This window comes from Arctopsyche grandis, chromosome 9 (genome assembly GCF_051622035.1).
Source record: "Arctopsyche grandis isolate Sample6627 chromosome 9, ASM5162203v2, whole genome shotgun sequence".
Lineage (NCBI taxonomy): Eukaryota > Metazoa > Arthropoda > Insecta > Trichoptera > Hydropsychidae > Arctopsyche > Arctopsyche grandis.
The window spans coordinates 19,976,631-20,002,243 of NC_135363.1; the positions used below are offsets into that span (position 1 = coordinate 19,976,631).

General features: G+C 34.9%; 2 protein-coding genes across 4 annotated transcripts in view; one reads left to right on the forward strand and one right to left on the reverse strand.

The window, feature by feature from the left end:
• Window positions 1-19,757, forward strand: part of bdg (sodium-dependent transporter bedraggled) — a 45,512-nt gene extending 25,755 nt beyond the window's left edge. Inside the window, exons 3-13 of the mRNA XM_077439049.1 lie at window positions 13,316-13,497; window positions 13,578-13,859; window positions 13,947-14,149; window positions 15,044-15,181; window positions 15,270-15,504; window positions 15,639-15,853; window positions 15,926-16,120; window positions 16,190-16,420; window positions 16,504-16,707; window positions 16,936-17,186; window positions 18,951-19,757. Coding sequence (XP_077295175.1) covers window positions 13,316-13,497; window positions 13,578-13,859; window positions 13,947-14,149; window positions 15,044-15,181; window positions 15,270-15,504; window positions 15,639-15,853; window positions 15,926-16,120; window positions 16,190-16,420; window positions 16,504-16,707; window positions 16,936-17,186; window positions 18,951-19,482 — 2,668 coding nt within the window. The 3' untranslated portion in view covers window positions 19,483-19,757. The remainder of the gene's footprint in view (window positions 1-13,315; window positions 13,498-13,577; window positions 13,860-13,946; window positions 14,150-15,043; window positions 15,182-15,269; window positions 15,505-15,638; window positions 15,854-15,925; window positions 16,121-16,189; window positions 16,421-16,503; window positions 16,708-16,935; window positions 17,187-18,950) is intronic.
• A 310-nt stretch (window positions 19,758-20,067) lies between these two features.
• On the reverse strand, window positions 20,068-23,213 carry fzy (cell division cycle 20 protein fzy). Of its 3 annotated transcripts, none has more exons than XM_077437987.1 (9): window positions 22,883-23,213; window positions 21,938-22,047; window positions 21,652-21,843; window positions 21,486-21,579; window positions 21,182-21,411; window positions 20,965-21,111; window positions 20,763-20,890; window positions 20,539-20,686; window positions 20,068-20,467 (listed from the first exon to the last, which is right to left on the reverse strand). In XM_077437987.1, exons 1-9 carry the CDS (start codon window positions 23,142-23,144, stop codon window positions 20,174-20,176), a joined length of 1,605 nt encoding a protein of 534 aa, XP_077294113.1. In that variant the 5' UTR covers window positions 23,145-23,213; the 3' UTR covers window positions 20,068-20,173. The 3 variants fall into 3 exon arrangements, with proteins under 3 accessions (XP_077294113.1, XP_077294112.1, XP_077294114.1); XM_077437986.1 differs by having other exon boundaries at window positions 21,652-21,855; XM_077437988.1 differs by having other exon boundaries at window positions 21,652-21,821; window positions 21,934-22,047.
• Window positions 23,214-25,613: the final 2,400 nt, after the last annotated feature.

The following is a 25,613-nucleotide window of genomic DNA, read 5'->3' on the forward strand; positions in this document are numbered from 1 at the left end:
GTTCTGTTCGTGAATTTTCGTCTCTTCCGCGTTGAAAATCATTCGCAAATAATCTTCTTTCAAGTTCATACCTATCTCTTTTTATTAGGAACTACATACTTACGTACATACATATAATATTATAATTCTTATGCACTATAATTCATATTCATACATAATGAACTTCGAATATGCGCAATTTATGGCATTGAAATCAATCAGAAGATGATATTTCCTCGGGGAAAACCATGACAATTTTTGCCAAAGGTTTGTGAATTTTAAAACTTAGCATATGTACATATGTATAGAAGAAATAAACGGAAAAATTTGTTATTACAACGTTTTACCTGTTGTTATTTTGAGAGAAAAACTTCAAAATAACAACATGCGTAATTATTACAATAGGTCATTGACTGTATTTATATATGTATTATAAACAATTAAAAAGCATGCAAAAATAATATTATTCCATTATTTTCGTCACGCATGATGCACCAAACGTCATACTGAATCCTAGACATCAGTTGTTAAAATACGTATATGTTACAGCGAAAGCATATTTCAAGTGAAAATATATTTTCACAATGAATTTACATTTACAATATATTTTCACAATGAAAATATATACAAACAATGAATTTACAACGTACTACCAACCCTAACAACCTAATCTTAAATGAATAAAACCAACCCTAACTTAACCTAACCTAACCTAACCTTTAAATAATACCAACCTTAATAACCTAATCTTAAATTCTTAAAACTGGTTATGATTTTACTGAAACGTCAGTGAAAATATATTTTCACTGATGTTATAATTTCCCTGTGACATATACATAAATATGCTATTTTTTATCCATATTCTATCCTATACTATTAAACGAGCTAATCTTGTACATATGCACATACCAGTGGCGTGCCGTGAAAATATCGCACAGCCCTACTTACGTGTGCGCGAGCAGGATACAAGGGGACTCGGTATGACGTCACCTGCATAGTCCCCTTATATCCTGCTCGAACGCACATAATTAAGACTGTGCGATAAAAAATAGGGAGATTTTTACGGCACGCCACTTGTACATACTACATCCTTATCGTTTTTACAAGATTTTTATATACGTACATTATTACAATTAACACTTGCCTTTTTCAGATCGCTCCAAAGCGACGAGTGCACTTAAACAGATACAATACAATCAATATATGTATGTACATTAGCGCTTTATACAATTCGAATTCATACAAACATCCACAGTGACATCTATAGAGAAATTTTCGCAGCATTTTTGTAATCAAATTGGCAAACCTAATGACCTTGAGATTAGCCAGGAGCCCTTTCAATGAAAATCAGAAAAAAATGGCAAACTCTGATAAGAAATGATCGACCTGGAGTCAAAAATCAAGGTCAAGACTCTAGTGGGATTTGAACCCGTGACCACTCTGCTCGAAAGCATAATATGCTAACAGCTAGTCTACGCCGCCGTCTATGTAGCATGTGTATATAAAACATACAAGTTTAGAAACAGACTAAGGTCACCAAAAACCAAGTGATTACCCAGCGAGTAGTCATTTGTCAGTCTAATTTTCCATAGTGATTATTTTCTTCATGTTTATTTTCACTTAATTTCCTCCCTTTCAAATGACGTAGTTCACGTTTGAACGTGACAACATATTTCTATAGCCATACTTTTCATGTTTATGGTAGTTTATTTTGATTTACACCAATATTAATTTTGACGTGTTGCCTCTGTGCGACCCGTACTTTATACTAGAACATACATATATGTATTCTAGATATAATATTCTAAGTCGTAAAACCCAGCACTGATGAGCCTTTGTCAGTGACGCAACAACCGTGCAGTTCATGTCGAAAAACTCGACCTCGCAGCAAGCAATTATGATACGCACAACAATCTACAATTATAGATACATATGTATGTACATATATACGTATACGTTTTGCAAATGGTCAATCCATTGTCTCTGTGCTTCGACACATCCTTGAAAGTTGACCCGTTTGCGCCTATTTTCATCAGCTTTATGTCGTTTTTCCGAATACCGGTTTCCTCTGCTATGTAGACGGACGTTCGTTCGTTTTACCCATATTTGAGCGTTTCACTGCAGTTCGTTGTCCTTTGTCCTTTTCGCAGGTGATTCGTATAGCTAGTAGTGTGAACGTTTATTCTATTGAATGGGTTTACCTGTACAGTATATGTATGTTTATTTTTGTTCAGGAGTGCATTGTTCGCGTTACCTGGCGAAAGTATTCGTAAAAGGGAAACCGGTGTAAAAAATAGACTCTATTGTAATTTTTCAGTTGCGTTTGTTAGTCACGTTTAAGTTAATGACAATTTCTAAAAATCAATAATACGCTTTGACTCGATTCCATTATAATGTCTATATATTTTCTCTAGAATGTACATACAATATATAACTTACCGTTGCAATCGATATTTAATATTTTTGCATATAAAACTGTTTATGATTATACAACTGTTTATGTAGACGTAAATTACCGAAATAAAAATAACAGGATTTTAATATGCAATTATGACGCTCAAGTTCTTAATGCTGTTGAACTTTTCGAGACGGTATTAAATTCTATTACTTGAAAATGATGATTGCTTTTGTTCGTGTTGATCTTGAAAAATAAAGGATTTAAAAATGTATTCAGGACAAATTTTATAAAAATTGGAGTTATCACGTCATCTTTATGATATGATTAACCGTTTTTAATTGTTTATTTTACCTGCTATTTTTGGTGCTGTCATAAAAGAATTTTTGAAACCACTGTTTTGCTGACTATATATATTTATCACTTTTGTTTTCCTTCTGTGATCTTTTGCCTCATCACCGAACGATTCAAAGAATAAATGTCGTAATGATTAATAAATGTTATAATCATTTTCATCTCAATTTTCGTGTATTGAAAAAAGGTCCATAACGAATTTTCCGGGAAAATTCACAACACTGCAGATGATTCATACAAAATAGATTAAATCTTAATAATGATTGTACTCGATTATGGCAAGTCGTCTTTGCCGTTATTTGTAATGTTAGTAATTTTAGACAACGTTTTCAAATTTCAAGTATAATAAAATTTTATTACTACACTTAGAAAAGCGGTTTGTTTTTTTTAATAGCGTATATTAAGTGATATATGTATTTAAACGAAAGAAAAGTTTGAGAATCGTCTATAAATCAATCGAATATCGAGTTGAAATATAAAAGCACACACGAAACGGCTGATTCTATATGTATTATATATTGTACGATTGATTTTTAAATTGAGACAGCTAGTAGTCGGGAACCTTTTTTGATTAACATTAATTTAAGATTGATACAATGAAGAATAAAGGTTCGTTTATACCGGTATAGCTCAAGCGGGCACGTAAACAGCATTACGAAACATATTCTTTAGTATATTCTATACTAGTTGTTTTACCCGGCTTCGCTCAGTATTTGTAACATAAACAGCTTAAACATGACGAATCTAGTAAATATTCACTTGTTTTTGTATTAAATTTATTTGAATCGAAAAAAATATGGGTATAATATTCAAACAATTGAATTGTCGTCTTAGAAACTTTGTTTTGTTTACGAAGTTCCCTACCAAAAATACAAACTTATAAAGTCTCTTTCAAAATTATATATTAGATGTACATACTCATATGTCCCGTAGTATGTACGTGGCTTCTAAACAACAGCAACCAACACGATCTATTCATATTATACAGCAGTACATGTCACCGAAACGTATCAAACGGAATCAGTTTTCTTTAGTCACTGTGGAAATATTCATGCCTGACGTGATCGTGGCGAGTGCACCCGTACTAACGAAAGTACTGTCATGCGCGTATGAATATTTTCGGAAACGTTATATTGTAACAATATCGTCGCGCTCTGTAATGTAATTTTACTTTCCACTCGTCCAAAACAAGTATGAACGTGCCGAAAACGAGCGGTGCTGTACTGAATAGAAGTAGTACTGGACAATATAAAGCGGTGCTGAATATAAGTAGTACTGGATAATATAAACGGATCTTAATACGGTAATCTTACGGGAATAACGGCTATAAAATGAATGAATAATTCTTATGACTTAATTTTGTGATTTTGTTTCGATTGAAATACCACAATATTTATCAATTGCTTATTGTGAATATGTGTCAAAGTTAATTGCATATACGGGTTGACCTGGTTATGAGAAAATATTTTTAATCACGTTTTCAACAAAAAGAAAATGTGTCACGCGTGTACCCGTTCGTCCGTCAGTTTGTCTCTGACCACAATTTCGCCGCTCTAGGTATTACATCGGAACTAAGCACAAAATAACGGAAAACAAGTAGGTAAATTGCTCATTTATAATTTTGTAATATATGCACATATTTTTCAAAATGAGAAGTGGACCCGTATAATGGTGGAATACATATCGGTGAAATTAAAAAAAAATATTACGAATATAATGTTTTGTTGAAAGGTGCAGTTTTCGGAAGTAATACAATTGGTGTTCTTATTTCAATATGAACCACTATAAACCATGAAGTGCTTAAGTATTTATATGTATCTATTACTTCCGTCACTGATAACACGGTATTATGTACTGAAGCATTCACCCCAGTATCGTCAAGGTCCATGCATGTATGCTTCTTCAAGTATTTACATACATACATATGTACCAGTGGCGTGCCGTGACATTAAGATCAGGGGACTGACAAAAAATATATATGTATAATCGGTCTCCCTCACGGGACCGAAAGTAAAACGCCCGAAAACGCAAATATCGGAAGGCAAAGATCGAAAATCTAAAGATCTTAAGTCGAAAGATAAAAAAGGGTGCATGGTAAACGGTACTACGTATATATCTATAATATATATGAGTGGCATGCGGTGAAATTATCTCTCTTTTTGTCATACAGCTTTGTTTAATGTGCGCGCGCAGAATACGGGAGGAAAAGCCTGTTCCTCTTGTTCCTGTTGTATCCTGCTCGCGCAAATTAACTGAGTATGTACGACGAGGGGAGAGACCCTTTTTTATCTTTCGACTTAAGATCTTTCGATTTTCGATCTTTGCCTTCCGATATTTGCGTTTTCGGGCGTTTCACTTTCGGTCCCGTGAGGTATAGACCCATAAGATATATTTTTAATATGTGAATTATAATAATCCGTCTTAAAGTGACGAGTATAATTTTTCATTTTTGTGCTAACAGAAATATTCTAAGTAGCCTGCCTTTCTTAATAACATATTGTTCGTCTTCAAAACTTAATCTTCTGAATAATTTGTCGAACAACCGATCGAAAATGCAACATTTCAAGGCTTCTTTATTGGTTTCCGCGTTTGTTATGAGGGAATCTTTTCGCGAGCCGAGTCCCTTGCCATATTTTTACTTAAGTTCTGTATAAATATGTGTTATTTTAATAAAAAAAAAATAGTTCAGAATGACAGACACAAATCAGAATATTCCTATTGGAAGTTCCATAAATGCGTGAAGAGACGAGTAAATTAAAAAAATGTTTTGTCTTCGATGGAACGCTTGTATATAATTAGCCAGAGTACCGTGAAGGGAATATAATTGAGATGGCGAGTCCGTGCAAGCGAACGACGCGGCGGACCATACCATAACAATCCACTACCACTGCCATTACTTCATGTAGGGCCGATTCCGGTTTCTAAACAATATCAATATGGGTAATTGAAGTGTTGATATTTTCAAATTTTAAGTTAATGATTTTAGGCGAATGGCCTAGTCCTAGTCCAATGACGGCTCGCCACTGATGTGAACATATATGTATATGTTCGCCTTTCAATGTTTTTTTATAAGATGATATTACTTTCGTATATATATGTACATAATAATTGTTTTTCTAGTTGACTGCTAATGTAAAGTTAATGAAAATCAATTCCATTATGCGACTACGAGCCGTGAAGTATTCCGACCGCATAAAAAAACCAATTAGTCTTTCGTGATTTTTCATCCTTTCGTACCGCATAAGTTATTAAATATGCAAAATGATGCATTTGCTGTGCGTGCACCGCACCGTACGCGTTGCATGACGATATCGCGCATAATAAATTGAGGCCGCTGAACCGTATTGTATAATATAATAGGGCAGACGTCATCATCATCATCATCATTTAATCATCAGCTCATTGGCGACTAGGGATGTCGACCCTGAGAGTTAGAACAGATAGAAATGATCTTGCACGCCGCTAACGATACGGCTCAGCAATTGCTACCAGAAGATGTGGTGAAAGACCTCTTCGCGCACGTTAAAAAAGACAAAAGACGACACTGAAACTGCGAAGAAGCAGCAGAAGAATGTGACCAAGGACGATAACCTCAGTCCCGGAACTTTTATCGTGTATAAACCGTTAAAAAATTCGAAAGAACTGGTGTTGAAAAAATTTTCATACATAATTCATTTATTATATAAAGTGGAAATAATATCCGACTATGATGTATCTGTCATATAAAATGTTCTTGGTAGTTGATGAGATGATATCTGGTTCTATTTATTGTATCAATTGGATATACGGGAGATATTAGCTCGAATGCCCTAAGTTGTTGATCTCAAACGATATTCAATTAATTCCAATGTTTCTGAAAGGTTTTTATTTTTGCTTTCTATTTTAAATGAATAGCTTTCTTGTTCAATTAAATTATGATTTTTTATTGTGAAAAGGTACAAAGAAAATAATAACGTTAGAATCGATTTAATTATTTTTAGAATATAAACATTTTTTCGTGTACTAGGTATTTCATTTTACCTTTACTGAATTAATAAATTATGCAAACATGAATTTAAAAGCCTTTCTAACTAGAAAAACATACACGATGTTTTTTTATTCTTTGTAATTTCAAGGCGAAAATAAACGACTGGTTTTCATATTTACATATAAAATAGCATGAGCAAATTTATCATAATAATTAATCTTATTAACTTAAACTAATTAACTCTTTCTACAATTTTAGTTATGATAATCGAATTATTCAACTTTGCTCGGACGGATGAAAGTTGAAAAAAAAAGTAAACATTTTTCAGAAAAGTTTGCAATCTATGATTTAAGTTGGAGAATCGTGAGATGATATATGGTTTTGACCCTTTGAGTGCTGATGTCTTTTCTATTGAAAGCCCGCCACGCTGAAAAATTCGCCAACATTTCCAATTAGAGTTATTTAGAAATCCAATAGAAAGCAGGTATAAAAATTGTAGCCAATACAAACAAACCCTAGATAACTACCGCCGAGGATTTCGAGTTTTGCAAAGGTGTGTTTAGACTCTCTAATATATCTTGCAACATTACAAAATGGACACAAGAAGTCTATTAATGAATGTATCTTTCCAAAACTAGTTCCATCTTCTTCAGCGTTCCATTGTTCCGTCTTCTTCATTGTTGTTAAAATGTAATGCTCACAATCCAAATTCCAAGCCACAATCTAAAATACTCAGCAGTTAGGGATTTCCATCCGGAAATTCTGCTACGGTTATAAATTCAGAAATTCCGGTGTAAACCAGTCTTTATAAACGTTGACAAATGAATGACATGGATCACACGACCCATGATCAATGTATTTTTTTTTTAAATACTACCTGGAAAGGGTTATCGGGTAGTATTATTGTTTACTTTGTACATGCTCAAAATACAACGTCTATCGGCGTTTTTCAAACCCATGCACGTGTTGGCAAAACGCCGATCGGCGTTGGTCAGCATTCAAAGGATTAAATTGAAAACAATAAAGCTGATATCAAACAAACATCAATCTGTTTGATAGTAGATGGAAGCTTTCCATAAGCTTTTCCTTCGAGAGTGTAAGGATTTTTCCGAATCTGACTCATATGATATATAATATGAACGTCACATACCCAATCATTGATTACACTGATATTAGAATTGAGTAATTAATTTATTCAGAATTGTTGTGACGTTGAAACGTGTGTTTACAGTACAAACGTGGTTTTTTTGATACCAACTGCAAAACCACATGCCCAGAAGACGATCAGTGTATCGTAAGATAGTGTCGCGCGCAGTACAGTTCGATCAAAACATGTGTGAGCTCATTCAAAAAAATAACACGTAAATTTTCCATCGGCTGACGAAGGGTAAGAGAATCGAATATTTATTCGATATTTCAAGATGCGGTTGAAATTTTCCGCATATATGTACATAGATACATGCATATGTATTCCCAAACGGTGCAATGCCGTAGCGTGATTACATTTCAAATACTTCGGATACATACATATATCACTAGTGGAAATTTAAATGAGAAAATGCACCATTTTATTAGTTTTGTATGCATGTATGTGTGACCATGACCCCGTAACTCGTTGCGGTTTTGAAAAAGTTTCACCGAGAACCGGTTAACTATACGGACGAGCACCTTAAATCAATTAAGTCACATTAACGTGAATCAATACCGTCGAATTGATCGCAATTTGAGTTACGTGTCAATTAAAATAAATTATACCACTAAAGGGCGTTAATGTACATATGTAGCTGTTAAGACTTGCTCGTCTGGCAATTGAAGTGATCCGCTCAATGGAACGCTATTGGTCTATGGAAAATCGAGACAAAATATACATATAATATTAGCCAGCAGCATAGCTCGGTTGTTAAGCTTCTGCTTAGCGTCGTGAGGTGCCGGGTTCGATCCCAGAGCCGGGCCTCGAGTGAAAATGAATTTTTCAAAGTATGCTGCTGGTTAGACCTGGATTTGTGACGCCAGGTTGATCATTTCCTATCAGAGTTTGCCAATTTTCTCTGATTTCATTGTTGTAACGGTTCCTGGTAAAAATTAGCCAAAATCCTTCCTATATATGTATACAATATGTCACCAATAATTTGTGTTTGATTAATGTGCAAAATATAAGTTTGTGTACGATTTGATGGATGTCTCTTGATTTGCGAGTTTTTCAGTGTCTCGTAATTCAGTTACTTATGTATAATGAATAAAAAATGCTGCAATATTTGTATTTGTCCAGAAAGGCGCATTGGGGTTGCCTGTAATGCCTTCCTGGTATTTGTTTTCATTAAAAATAAAAATGTGTATTTCTACTAGCGTAGTGTGATAGAAAGAGTTTTTGAAAAAATAATTAAATCATTTGTTTTATTTTATGAAATTTTATATAGCGGGTATGAACTGTTTGAATGTTTTCTTGACCGTTCCATAGATTTTCAGAACATGCAAAGTCGAAATATCATTCTTTAAACATTTACATTTAAGATGGACGTTCGAATAGTAACATTTCTCTGCATTAGAATTTAAATCAATGACTACTAATCTTTTTGATTAATCATCTTAGTTTGAACCTTTTTCAATTTGTCTTCCACTTTTTGAATCAATATAAAGCTATCGATTTTGAAAACTTTTGTGGCAAAAAAATAGAATATAATTTCATTTAATATTTTTAGATTTAAAACATAAATATATGGTGCAATCGAAGAAAATTTGTAAAAGCGTTTTTCAAATAAACGTCTTGGAAAAATGCAACTACATACGTATATACTTTGGCTTTCATTTCCACTAAATTAATTTAATCATCATCTACAGCCGCTCATCATCCACTATCACTCACCATCCGCTGGATGAAGGCCTCTCCAACACGCTTTCACACGTCTCTGTTTTGTGCAACTCTCATCCATTTCCCCCCCATACATTTTCCTCATTTCATTTACCCATCTTCCCTGCGGTCTTCCTTACACCCTTTTGCATTCTCTCGAGTACCATTCTAGCACTTCTTTTCTCCGCCTTTCATCCATTTTTCTAGCCACGTGGCTCGCCCATTGCCATTTCAATCTCTTTACTCTATCCAATATGTCCACTACCCTTGTCATATATACTTCTCGCTCACGTGTTCCGCTTCCTGCCTTTCCTCGTTATGCCGAGCATACAGCGTTCCATTCGTCATTGAGTGATTGGACTTTGTGTGGCGTTCAATGTCCAAGTTTCACATCCATACGTCATCACTGGCAAAACGCATTGATTTAAGATCTTTTTCTTCCGGCAGGGTGGCATTTTTCATTTAAAAACAACATCTATTCGTCCAAATGCACTCCATCCTAATTTCATACGTCTTTTTATCTCTTCATCTTTACTACCGGACATGTCTATTATTTGACCTAAATATAAATAATTATTTACTACTTCTACTATTTTAAAATTAATTTAATATTATACAATATTAAAGTATCTTCAAACTTATGGACTACTATGATTAAGAACTCAAGATCTAAATGAAACAGGATGTATTTCTAATCTTAAATTTTTATTAAAATCATTCAAACCCGATCATTTTTTGAGTATGATTTTCACACAAGGATTATAAAATAATTTTTTTTACATTGCATATAAAAATATGAAATAAATTTCAAATTCAGCACATTTTTCAATCGCAATTTAAATATGCATCTTTATTTTTTATGATATGAGATGATTTGGTTTAAAATTTATATTTTTTCTTATAGTTTAAATTATGAGAATATTAGGTAAAAGCCAAAAATTTAATATTCCTGTTAATTTTTATTTATTTTTCCCAAGTGGGCTCTCTGACAAGTACAAAATTTATTTCTATTAGACACCTATTATATGTATCAAATTAACAAATTAGCATGTTATGTATTATACAAATGCTATTATTACACACAGCGCGATAATTACATATTTTAACATGTGAGCGTTTATTACTATACGGTTCTGGTCAATTCAAGGTCCAATTAATTTAAATTGAATGAAATTTAACAACTTGCCCATAAATTATTACAATAGATTATTATCTATGTATGTACATACATTTCTATAATATATTATGAGTATCGATTTAACATTGCACGATACGTTTCAATAGCGCCATACTAATTTCAATGTCCATGCAATTGGTAATATAGATCAAAAAATTCTACGACCCATTGATTCGATTGCAATTGACCCCAAAGTTTCCCAACGCTCAGTTGCCAAACGTTCGATATGGGTCAATGGACCCTTTTGACAAAGCGTGCACATTAATCAATTATATATTCTATAGTTGCAGCTGTTTGGAAAAAATTTGGAGTATTTTCTATTGTTTCCGTCGCGTTGCCATGACGATGCACTTTCCAATCTAGTTCATCAAGGGCAGCACTCGGGGCGAAAAGATTAAATCTTAACATGTTAACGATATTTCGACTTCATTAAAGTTAAATAATTCTTAAGAAATTACCACACTGCTTTCAAAACATTATAAATACAAACATACATACTTATGTATGTACATATATTAAAGGTCTTAAAATTTTCTTTGATATACAAACTTTTACGGGTCTACCTCACGGGACCGAAAGTGAAACGTCCGAAAACGCAAATATCGGAAGGGAAAGATCGAAAATCGAAAGTTCTTAAGTCGAAAGATAAAAAAATGGGTCTCTCCCCCCGTCGTACATACTCACTTAATTTGCGCGAGCAGGATACAACAGGAACAAGAGGAACAGGATTTTCCTCCCGCATTCTTATTCCGTATTCCCGCGCACATTAAACAAGGCTGTATGACAAAAAGATAATATCACCGCATGCCACTCATATATATTATTTACCATTTTTTTTGATCTTTCGACTTGAGATCTTTCGATTTTCGATCTTTGCCTTCCGATATTTGCATTTTCGGGCGTTTTACTTTCGGTCCCGTGAGGGAGACCGGTATTATAAGGCCTGACAGGTAGACCCAGAGAAATGTAATATTAATAGAAGTGGCTTTAGGTGTTCTTTTGTTGTCAAGTGACATTCTGTCCACGGACAGATCTAAATAATTTTAGCATCAGTCGTATTTGACGCTTGGTGCTCGTTGTATGTTCGAGAAAAACTTCTCTGTTTGTTTATATTACTCGCAAGATGGGCAAGCATCGGTAAAATTGAACAATACATTCAAAAACACACAATAAACAACATGGGATACATTTTTATAAGTAAATTGATCCGATTGTATTCCGTGCGATGTAGCGTATTTATAGAGACGTACCGCGTAAAATTGACAACAATTATTTATTCGTAAGGGCCCCTCTATTCTTATGACATCTCTCTGGGTAGACTCCAATGCGCTTTCCTAGACAATTAATTACAAACATTGCATCATTTTTATTACATAAATCACTGTATTTCGAGAGGCTGAAGAGCACGAAATTCTCAATTAATTAATTAATTAATCCATTGAGATATCTATGGATTTAGATTTGTACATAAATTTTTACATATTGTACCCAAATCAAGATATTTGTGACGGGGGTAGGATGATTTTTGCCAATTTGAGGAACCGTTTCAAGAATGAAAATCAGATAAATTGGCAAACTCTGATAAGAAACGATCGACTTGGAATCACAGATATCCAAGTCTAACCAGCAGTATTAAAGATCAGCGCGGGATCGAACCCAGTAATCTCTCGGTGCTAAACATAAACGCATCCACCGAGCCGTACTGCTGATTTATGCTTTTATATATATAATGTTTTCTTATTTTTATAAAAATAAATACTCTATAAAAATGAACTATTGTAAGTCAATGTCAGTAAATCGTATTGTTGAGATACTAGTTTTTTTGCTATTTAATTCGTCTCACTTGAACAGTCTTGCAAAAAGTTGATTCTTTAAGAATGCTTATAATGTATACAAAAAATAAACTTATGTATTTAATAACTTGTCTAATTGTATTTCAGAAGTCATGTCTATTGTAACTGGTTTATTAAATTCCACCTTTTTTATTTAAGTTAGACTTCGTCCTTTTTTATTAATTGGTTAGTTCTTTGAACTCTATGTATGCACATTGTAAATAAATGTACTTTTGGTTCATCCAGTGCCGGTTTTAAGGGGGGGGCTGGGTCGGGCGGCGCCCGAGGGCGCCAAATAAGTTAGGGCGCCGCTCGATGCGTCAAAGGCGCTTTAAATTTTAAAATTAGAGGGCCAAAGGCCATACAAAATTTTAGATTAGAACGCCAAAGGCGAATTTTTTTTCTAAGGGTGTTTAGAAAAAATTGCCCGAGGGCGCCATTGGGTGTAAGGCCGGCACTGGGTTCATCAGTTTTATTTTACAATTTTTACATAGCCCATTAAATTTCCCATCCTTCTTCATACTTAAGCTGGCTTGATTGACTTCTTCTGATACAATAATTTATGTCTCAAGGTCAATTTATAATTTTTTTAATTTTACTTTGGTGATATCTCTGCCATTAATAAGTGTTAAAAAATCAGTGCCTTGTACATGACCATGAAATAAAAAAAAAAAATAATTGTATTCATTGCATTAATGGTCAAGATAATGTACCTACCCTGACATTGGTTCAGTTTTTCATTGTAATTTTGTTTTTTTCACAGAACAAACAGCGTAGAAGACAACCCAAGAGAAAATAGAGACGACCCTGCCAGTATGTTGGGTGCTGAAACCTCTCCTTTAGGAGCGTGGCCACACGGCTTCAGTTCCATGTTAGCATGTCTTGGGTGTACCATAGGCATTTTTAACATTTCAAGATTTGCAATATTCAGTATACACTTTGGAGGTAAGCTATTTAATTGCATCAATACTCATAGTGTATGCATCATTCATTATAATGACGGTTTGTTTTTTTTTATATTTTAGCAAACTTCATCATACAATTTTTATTTCTATCCTTGATCATTGGCATACCATTGTTCACTCTGCATTTATGTCTCGGGCAATTGCTTTGCTCCGGACCGGTGGACATGTGGAGAATATCTCCACTGTTCCAAGGAGTTGGAATCGCTCTATTGATTGCACAATCGCTAATAGGCATATACAGTATCATTGGAATCTCTTGGCTATTCGTTTACTTCAGAGATTCCTTCATAACAAAAATGGATAGATATCGATGGGCCGAACCGTATGGAATGTATCGAGACGGTAAGTCTTCTAACAGTCCGATCGATTATCATTTTTACGCAATGATCTAATTCAACTTGTTGTTTTTTTTTATTTTTTATATTTCAGACGTTGTGGTTGTACACAACGGTTCGTTTAAATTGTCCGAGACGGTGCCGGATTATTTTAATGGTGTTGTACTGAATAGGCATTATTTGTCATCGACTGAGACGACCTTTGGAAATGTGAAATTTCAATTGACTTTCAATTTAGCTGTAGTTTGGATGATAGTTTTTGTATCTTTAAGCAAAGGACTTAGATCTTACGGAAAAGTGAGTATATAATTATGAATTATGTAATAGTGTGTAAATAGAACAAATGTATGGAAATCTTGTTTCAATCAAGAAATATTTTCACCTGCGTTACACTCCTTAACATCGTCAATTTCACGGAAGAACGCATATCATCAAGTCTAATTACTATCCTAGATATGTATTGAGCCATGAAGCTTGTTATATTGTTACGTCTGTTTTAATAAATGTAGTGCCTTAAGAGGGCTGTACACCTGAAACCTTAATTTTGTTGCCGTTCCTTTCTTCGATATATATGTTGAGTGAATGCGACAGTTGCGCTTCGACCAGATAAAACGTATTTTAAATCGACAAAATCAAGGTTTCGTATTCTCCTATTTCCTCCTCCGAAACTGGACCAATTTTTAAAATAATTTCATCATCGGTATGAGAAAGATATTTTCTGTGCAACTATGCACGTATTTTTTTTTAAATCGACCTTTAAATAAGCACGCTGGACTCTTTTCTCGCTCCTAGCTCCTATAAAAAATAACTAATCAAAAAAATAAAACGATAGATGCATTCCAATTGTGGATATCCATAGCACATTAAAAAATAATTTCTCTAGTGCCATAATTGAGGAAGGGAGAAGTCTAATACGTTTGTATGGACAAGGCGCTGGTGTTCAGCCCTCTTAAGTTCCGAGCTAAAAAATATAAATAATCAATAGCAGCACTGGAACCCCATACGTACATTATTATAATCTCGCTGTGACATTGTACATATATTGTACACATGTGTATTATATTACCGGTACAAGGTTCAGCAGCAGCTGAACGTAGTAATAATGGGGTTGCTTTATTAATATGCATTACGTATGTTTCCGTTCGAAAACCGTAAACAGAATCCTATTAACGTATTTAATTAAATTTTCAGGTGGTTTATGTGTTTTCTTTCTTGCCCATATGTGGAACTTTAGTGCTGTGTGCCAAGTTGCTTACATTATCTCCGCACAATTCCATATATAACATATTTCCTGAGACGTCTTGGAATGAATTTTTCATCAATAGTAAAGTAAAGAATAAGCTTGTTATTTACTATATATTTTATTTGTATTAATTAAAAAAGAAAATTTTTGTATAATAAAATGTCATTTTTGTAGAGCTGGGCGGCTGCTGCTCAAGAATCATTCTTAACTTGGGGCCTCCTCGGTGCTTGTGTCATTCAAATATCATCACACAACAAACAAAAAGGCAAACCGAGCACTTACCTGAAAAGGGACAGCTTCTGCATCATTGTGCTGACGTTGGTGATATTGTTGTTGTCGGCGTTCCTAGCCAACACCTGTTTACATATAATCAATCATCACGGCTATAACTATATGCCGGGCAGCTTCGGTGAGTGCCGTCTGTTAGCACAAGTGATCTTTTCCACGTTCTAAATATTTGAATATGGAAATTGCAATTACATTTCAATACGTTTTAATTGTCCAATTGTGAGTGAATGATATAAAATTATGCTTATTTCACAGAACAAATGTCATCATACACCTTTCTAAGATCTGATCGTAGTAGTCTATCTTCGTATAATTCATTACCGGTGCGATATATGAGCCATCAAGCTTGTTTGGTAGGAACGCATGTGTCGAGGCCAGGTATGGATTCTTCCACGCAAAGCGGTTATCAAGTACTTCAACTGGCGACAGAACTAGTTCCGTCAACATTGGCCATCGTTGGACCTGATAAGGTTTCTATCTTGCATAATGTGATTGTATGTAAATTTGATCCGGCTGTTTAATATGCATGTATTGTACTTCAGATGTCGTCGTTTTGGGCTGTACTCTTCTATTTTATATTGATTTTGTTTGGAGTTGCTCAACAACTTGCAATTTGGCACTGTGTAATCACCGGTATCATGGCTATCAATATCAGGACTATGAAATCGTGGGAAACAACGGTGACTTTTTTCAGTTGTGCTTTTGGATTCACGCTTGGACTCCCCATGACTACGGATGTATGTAAACTTTGATCAAGGAGAATTTTTTTATAATATTTTTGATTTAACATTAAATTGTTCTTTTAGGCTGGAATTCAAGTGGTGCACTTTTTGGATTATGTAATAGTCGGCGGATGGTGGCACTGTTTACTTTATGTCGTATTAATCTGCGCGATATTCTTGGTCCGAGGACGTCCATATGCTGGTGATACTGTCGTGACGGCATTATATCCCCCTTCAGAAAATAAAAAATGTACTCTCGCCATAGCTCCACTGCTCAGTTTCACCTGGAATGTAATACTTCCAATCACCATGATTGTAAGAAAACAATTTAAAACAATTTGAATTGACTATTGAATACAAATTTTACAGGTGAATTAATATTTAATCTAATCTTATAGGCTCTATGCGTTATTGATTTCCGAATTGGAAAATATCGACAACTATTTTCATGGAAGAAAACCCCTCCTGGATACGAATATTGGGGAATCGGATGCAAAAAACTAGGTGCTGTCATACAACTGTTCCCGATACTCGTCATACCGATCACTGGTTTTATACAGACGTGGAGATATCTGTCTTCTGGCCCGTCGGATATTTTAGATGTAAGTTTCTTATTAAAATAAATATCCTATACATATTCGATTAGATATATTGCTACGTAAGTGCTAAATTTGAACGCTTCTTTAACGCTGCTAGGAAAGACGTATAGAGCATCCTACAACTCCTCCTGTTAGTATATTTTAGAAAATAGTGCAACATAGAAATGTCGTAAAATTCATTAATGTTTTGAAGCACTGTATATAATCATTGTAAATGTGTTGAATTTTCAGAGAATACAATTACTTTACCGACCGCCATTAGAGGAATCTACACAGCATTCAGAAGCTGCTGCTAATAATAGCTCGGACAGGCCACCGGCACCTACGGATGCAAGCAATTATTCTAACGCTACACTTCCGACACCTCAACCTGATCCTCCACCTAAATACACACCACCTCCATCGTACTCAACAGCTACCGGTGCTAGGATTGCCAAGATGTTAAGACAAAGCATTAGAAGAAGTATTCGAGGAGTCAGAAGGTACAGTCAATCAAAAGATGTAGCATTTATATACTACAGAAGGGAGTAAAATCAACAAAACGATTAGTAATTTGAAAATGAACATTTTTAAATAGATAAAAGCAACCTCAATAGGATGGTATTATCCCCCAAAATTATTTTTAGAAGTTACTATGTAGGTTTTCTTTTATTTAGCTATTCTTCTTTATGTACCCTGTCATTCTATGTATAACGTTGGCAACTAGAACTCTCGTCCATATTCTATTCACGGCTGCTCTAAATAATGCTCGGGTGCTGAGGTCGTACCATTGTCGAATATTCTTCAACCATGATGTTTTCCGCTGGCTCTGACTGTGTTGGCCTACGATCAATCCCTGGATTACTAATCGTATTTCTGCCTTTTCACATTGTTGAGCACTTCGACATGTTTTCCCATCGGGGCCAGCACCTCGACATTGGTTCTACACGCCATCCACAAGATTCTCAGCATCCTTCTGTATGTCCACATCTAATACCAGCAGAATAGACTAGTGGTTAGCATATAATGCTTTGAACAAAGTGGTCACGGGTTCAAATTTCACTCGTTTCTGCTGGCCAGCCGATCGTTTCCTATCAGAGGTTGCCAATTTATCTGATTTTCATTGAAACGGTTTCAACAAATTGGCAGCCTTACCCATTTTCTCGCAAATCTCGAGTTTTCAACAATTTCGAATTGTATAAAATGCTGCAAATTTACAAATTTGACCATAGATATCTCTGTAGATGTTAATTGACATGTATTTACTTAGTATAATAATACTTGTATCAAATCTACAATGTTTTTGGCCAGGAAGGCACATTGGTGTTATCTGTCAATCTTTCCTGGTATGAATTAAAAAAAAAGGTCTGCGGCTTTTTACACATGCAATCTGTCCCATACAAAAGGACGCTGAAAACGTAACATCATTAAAGTCTAAATTGGAGTGCTACGATAAGATCACGTTTAGTCAGGACATTTTTCTTTTCGAATGCATCTCTTGTTTGCTTCACCCTAGTGCAAATTTCCTGATTGTTTTCACACAATTCACCCAGATAAGCACTGAAGATATTCAAAATGATTGACTCTCTCCATCTCGTTGTCAATTTTTAGAGAGTAATCTACATATATTGAAGATCCGCCTCCACTCTTCCCGGTTCTGTGCCAAGTTAAAGGCAGCGTTAAGGGACGATCCCGCCAGTTCCTTGATTTGATCAGACCATTTCTAGGGGGACCGTCCTCTCGCTCGCCTTCCTTCTAGCGTTCCAGTGACTACCAGCCTCTTCAGACTCTACATTCTTCCTGGCCATAGTATGAAAGAACCCTTTTCCTACATATTGTGAGACTGCCAGTCTTACAATACATGGCATGCGCAGCATCCGTTTCCAACACAACATTTTAAATGCATCTAAAATATCCCTTTCTCTCTTTTTCATGGTCCATGTCTAGATTGGGGCATGGACCCATCAATGCAATGGGGAACCCCAGAGTTTGCACCAGACGTGTTTTCTTTCTTTTCATAATAAAGCGGTTCTTCCATATTTTTACCAGATTTATCATAGCCGTTTTCGCCATTCCTATTCTTCTGCTAATTTCCGATTGGCATCCTCCTTTCCTTGAGATATATGTAGATTGCATAGTCGATTTATTTAGCTATTGATTCTTCTCAAATAAAATGTTCATTTTTAAGACACTAATCGTCTTATTGTATCATGGATACTCATCCGAATTACTGTGTAATAATATTAATTAATATGGTATATTTTCAGATTAGCAAACTCATTCGGTGAACCGAGTAGTATACAATCCCACATACCGATGTCAATAAGTGAAAGCGTAAGTCGACAGCCAGTCAACGAAGAACTTCCACCGCCTGATTATTCCATATTATTAATCGGTAACAATGTCGAAAGGGAAAACACAACTATAGAAGAAAATGTACCGGCGCCCGCTTATAGCGTATCGACGAGTACAGTAGACAACGAAATGCCCTTAGTGCCATTCAGAAGAGCGTACCAAAGCTTTCACGGTAATTTAAGAAATAAAGTCGACAGTAGCAGAACGACGGCCAACGATGTGGCGACATTGCTGCGGTCGAGCATACGGAGAAGCGTGCGGGTGAGAACGATGCCCGATGCTGCGACCGGACGCCTCAGCCGAGAGTCGCTGGTGAACGGCGCCGAGCCGATTTCCAACACCGGCATAAATTTAACGGTAGAGCCTGATCGGACTGATAGTAGGCGAAACAATAATCTGCGATGCCTTAGATTTGATGTGGAGAGTGACACTTCTGTGATATGAAACAATTTTCCATCCTTTTAGTTTAGTATTATTATGTATTTGTTGTAAATATTTGACATGTTATGTGTGAATGAATGATTATGTTGAATTTATATAATATATAGGTTTTTACATATTTATTAATCATTATATGTGATTTGCGTATGAATATATGTATGTATTTAGATATGAAGTACTGAGGCTTTTACAAATATGTATGTATTCGTTTTATTTAAAGTTTTAATATAAATGTTTTTAATATAAAAAATAAATACTAAAAACAACTATCCTTTTTGAACATGGTTTTATTTATTTTTTGTCAAAAATTTTAATTTAACACAAAAATTCAATATCGTAAGAGATGGACATATTAACGTTCGATTAGGTAATAAGTAACGTTAAATTAGGTATAAATTATTATATAATACTATAATTATAATGGTATCAAAAAATATATTATAAATGTCAGTGAAGTGCTAGTATTATAAAACAGTGCGCATTTACATACATACATATAACAATTAAATTTAAAGCAAAACTTCATCAAAAATCACCTTTTACATATTATTGTAAAAAAAATACAAATCATTAAAATACAATGGCACATAATACAAACAAATGGAATCGAAAACACTTTAAAATACGTAACATAAACATTTTACGTCTATCAGTCAAAAAAAAAAACCTTAAAATATTTCAACTATTCAAAAAATTATCGAATGCTCTGTTTAAATATACTCTTCGCCGATTTCAACTTTTCCGGCGCTTTACTTTTAGCCGGATCTGGAACGAAGCAGTTCCACAATCGCAAGGTTTCATCAGCACCAGCACTCAATACAGTCGTACCATCAGGTGACATGGCCAAGTGTAGCACACGAGCCGTGTGCCCTGTCAATTCGGCCACCTTTGTCATCACTGGGTACTTCCATATAATGAGCTGATTGTTTGCGTATCCATGACCTGATATTAATTCCTTGTACGTTTGAGACCACAGAATCGAGCACACCTGAACAAAGCGTTTATTAGATGTGAATTATAAATAGCATAGATATTTATGCAATGAAAATGTATATTTACTTGTGATCTTGTATCGACGGTATTCAAATTAGTACCGTTGTTGACATTCCACAGTCGGATGGTTCTATCGGCTGTTCCACCACCTGAAGCTAAAATGCCGGGACTCCACGGGCACCAAGCTAAACCCTTTACTGCTGCCATGTGTTGACTGTAATTTGGATTGAAATTAATTTCGTACCATTACATATGTATGATTTATTTATATTGTATTATAATGTACTAACTTGAAGGTATAAAGTGGTTGAGTTTGAGAATGTTTTTCACCAGATACCGAAGCCCAAATATTGAGAAGGTTATCATTTCCACCAGAAGCTAGAAATCTACCATCGGGAGACCATTTCAATCCGCAAACCTGTATTAATTATACATTATACATCTTTGTTTTTATTACATAGAAAATTATGTAAATTTATAAAAAAAAATCACCTCTTGAGTATGAGCGTTCAATGTTGATACAATATGATCTCGGTCTCGTACATCGTGATGAACTATAGTACCTGATCGACTTCCAGATGACAGTACATACGAATTCCATGAAAGTGAACCGACTCGACCTGAATGTCCTTCCATAATCTAAAATAAATTGTATATTATAATACAAAAATTGCTATAATAAACAAATTAATTTTATGATTTCGCTTACTCTTAGCCTTTTGGTACGATCACAATCCCAAAGTTCAGTGGTACCGTTGGTAATTCCTATAGCTAAATGTGAACCACCACCTTGTATCCAAGCCAATGAGCAAACGTGATCACTTCCTTCTAATGTCAACAATTCCTCAATTTGCCCGGTTCCAGCGTTCCACAGATAAATTGAATTACCGAGAGCAACTGCTAAAATATTTGATGCACTCCAATCCAATAGATTCAAGTCTGAGAAAAAACGAAAAATAAAATAAATACACTCGATAAGCATCATTGAAAAATATTACAAAATAAAATATTACAATAATCATCGATAATATCGGGAGCATCTAGAATCCTATCGGCAGCTTGAGGAATGTATCGCTTGGACGCCTTCACAGTTGATGGTGCTTTGGACTGAAAAACATTTAAATACATTGAAGAAACGTGTACAAATATGATGTGATTCTAATATCAAAGCATTATTACCTGCGAGTATATGATCCGAAGTGGATTTTGATGGCCTTCAGGTGCAGCCGGAGCTTTTATATTGTATTGCAACAGGCGTTGTTGCGAAGCATTCGGCACGTTCATACCTTCAGAGAGAGCCTTTTCCATTGCCGATTGTGCTTCTTGTGTCGGCGACATATTATTTTCCACTGTATTGTCAGCATTATTGGTCTCGGACTTCATCTGCAAATTTAAAACAATAAATTACTATCAAACTACACATTATTGCAACATTTTCAAAGTAATATCAGCACTTTCAACATACCATATAATGACACAAGTCAAAGTTGGAATTCGAACGTGATGGGATGAATCTATCATCACCTCCACTATTTGGTGTCTTATTGTTGTTGGGTGTCGTCGTATGAGAGCGTCCTAAAATAAACAACGTGGTTGATTTAGAATTTAAGGTAGGGGGCTTTAACCGTTTGCCTGCGGCCGTCTTCTATGGAAGCTTTGGGCGACAAGTCATAGAATCTCTGAACTTTGCACGGGATTTTGAGGCTTATATGCGCCTATTTCAATTGTTTTAAGGTTCAAAATTGGTTGAATATATTACTTAAGAGTTGAATGCCATCTATTCAATTTGCTTAAAATGAATATATACCAGTCAAAAATTCGTTTTTTGTGGAACCATACTGAAACCTCGTTTATGTGACGTCACGTCTTCATACAATATGAAGAATGATTATTTGACAATTAATCCAAAACTACGAGATATATTATGTATTTTATTGTTTAAAATAATACTTTATGTGTTAATAAACATATCTGGTTACTTGAGTAAATATTAAAATCTGTATTTAAGGTAGAAAACTCGATTACCAAATTCGCGAAAAAGGTGCCGCGTACAGAGCTTGTTCGCTATATTTATTGCCGCGGGCAAAAGGTTAAAGCTTTAAATTAAAATAAAGGTTAAAATCAAATCATTTCTAAACTAAAACTACTGAGGAATTAGTTTCAAATGGCGATTGGTACCATAACCTTATTTACAATTAGGCAATTTTTAATCTGTATTGAATCGAGTTTTGTACGATATGGAAAAATGTTTATTACCTACTCTAAAATTTCAAAAGTAAAGCGAATACAATGAGATGTGTTAACATTAGATTGGGATATAAAGCTCCGTATAGGAATATGATTGTTGATATTGTAAGTAATAAAAAATGAAAGATCTTATGATTTGAACTACATATGTATGGATTAATACCAGGTGACCGCTTAGCCGGGGTTTTCTTCTTCTTGTCACCGGGGGACTTGGCTGCAGAGCTGGTGTTCGCACTGTGGGTCGTAGACAGCGATAGTTTGTGAAAGGACAAGTTGGATATGTTGATGAGGCTGGAACTAGAGTTTTTCACAGAACGTGAACCCTCGAGGGCCTTCTTCTGCCATCGAGGCAGAGGCCCCCTCGTCATTGGCCCGTCCATGGGGATCAGGCTGTTTATTTCGTTCAGCAAATTAAACTGGGACATTACACACAGCACTTGTATTGAATTATACAGGAATCGGTCCAATGGACACACACTTGTCAACGTTTCAAATTGGCGAGAGCCGTTAGTGGCGGTGCTGCCAGTACGGATTAATACCAGCTGATGCTTTGCGTTTGCGGTCGGCGAAGACGCCATTTTGTTATGGCAGCACTACCGATACTTTTGTTCGATAAATTATAAAATATAAACTATTAATAAATTGGATAAATTATAAAATACTAAATTAAATGAATAAAAATCAATATTCACTTGAATCCACCAGTACTAGCACGTAAAGGTTAAAAAATTGAAATTATTTATATTCCCCTTTATGTATATTACAAAGAGATAAGACAAACACAATTTTATTTAGGGAGATATAATTGAACTTCAATTCAGGTGATCAAAATAATATATTTTATGTTAAAAATGGCTAAATCGAAATATTTTTTAGATTAATAACGAATAATAACACCATCAATAGCATAAAAAGCTTTCTGAGTTTGAATTTTAATTTTAAAATCCAAATGGTCAATTATCTTACACTGGCCAACTATAATATTTCGTTTACAGTTACTCACCCAAGCGGGATATAAGAGAACTCCACATTTGTTTTTGTAGCCTAACTTATTTATATGTATATCTGTATCAGTGGCGGCTCATGAGAATTCATAGAGATTAATCGAGCTGTAGTACTTCGTTGACCATACCGGTATCTTATTTAATATATAAAATTTTAGAGTTAAGTAATTAAGAATGTATTTTTAAATTAACTAGATAGCTAAAATTATATAAATAAATACTGGGAGGCCTGCAGCCCCGCATCCCCATATAGTCGAGCCGACACTGATCTGTATCTGTGTTAAACACTCCAAAATAATATAAAAAAATACATAACTTCTTTGGTATTTAAGTGTATAATAATAATAATAATAGCACATATATGAAGTTTCGTATTCAAATAAACCGTTTTTGATAAAAATACTCAGGGTTACCATGCATACCCCGCTTGAGCAGAGTTGGATTTTTTTTGCCTGGTAAAGGAAAGGTTAAGAATGCTTGAGGCAAACAAAATACACTTTTTCAATTTCATTACATAGGATTGTATATGTATTTTTTTTAATATGAACATTGTTACAGTAAAAAATAAAATCAAAACTATCAATTAAGTTAAAAACTAAAATCAATTAAGTTAAATTTTTAACTAAAATCAATCAAGTTAAAAACTTAAGCCAACTTCTGAGGCCTTTTCTCAGCTGAGATTGATTAGAATACTATAAAAAAAGGGTAATGCATTTTGAAACTACAATCAGGGCCGCTGTAAGGGCGAAAACACAAACGGCGGGACGTGGTACGTGGTTTTTTTTAGATACTTTTAAAGGTGCGAAAAAAATGTGCATCCCTTGAATAAAGTCATGGGATTAGTGCCGGTTTTAGGGGGGGGCTGGGTCGGGCGACGCCCGAGGGCGCCAAATAAGCTAGGGCGCCACACGATGCGCCAAAGGCGCTCTAAAATTTAAAATTAGAGCGCCAAAAGCCATACAAAATTTTAGATTAGAGCGCTAAAAGTGAAATCTTTTTCTAAGGGTGCTAAGAAAAAATTGCCCGAGGGTGCCATTGGGTGTAAGGCCGGCACTGCATGGGATGCCCAGTACACAGCGTCCCAGTACACATAAATTCATGGGATCCCCAGTACAGTGTTTACGCCCTAAGGGTAGTTGGCGCCCGGGTGCGAATCCAAAATTTGCACCACCCAAAAAAAAAAAACAAAAAATAATAAAATAAAAAAATTTAAAATTACAAATTATTACTGGATTTACCGAAATATAAATTTTGGAAGACTTTTACGAAGTATACACGAAAATGGAGCTTTATTATTTTTATTTGTATTTATATTCATATTTGTCGAGGAATATACTATGAATCCTTTTTATTAGTTCAATAGTGTTGTGCCCGTTGAAATTTCAACGGGTGGTTTCGGGAACAAATTGATATATAATTTAAAATAAAGTTACAATGCGTATAGTAATAATCGATCGGAATCGGAACTAAAACAGAAATCGGGAATCGGAACTGAAACAGGGATCGGTATCCGAAACTGAAAATGGAGTCCGTATCCGAAACAAAAAGAATCCAGAACCGGAAATGAAAAAGGAATCTGGATCCAGAACTGAAACAGTAATCGGGATCCGGAACTGAAACACTAATCGAGAACCGGAACTGAAACAAGAATCCGGATCCAGAATTGAAGCAAAAGTCGGGAACCGGAACTGAAACAGGAATCCGGATCCGGAACTGAAACAGTAATCGGTATCCGGAACTGAAACAGTAATTGAGGCTGCCGTACCGAGGGGGCGCTCCACCGGCGCCCACGCGGCCGCCACCCCTACCCCTTTTTTAATTTTAGGAACTGCTTTCATAAAATAAAAAAAATTAAATTAATTAAAAATATATCAAACACATACATAGTGT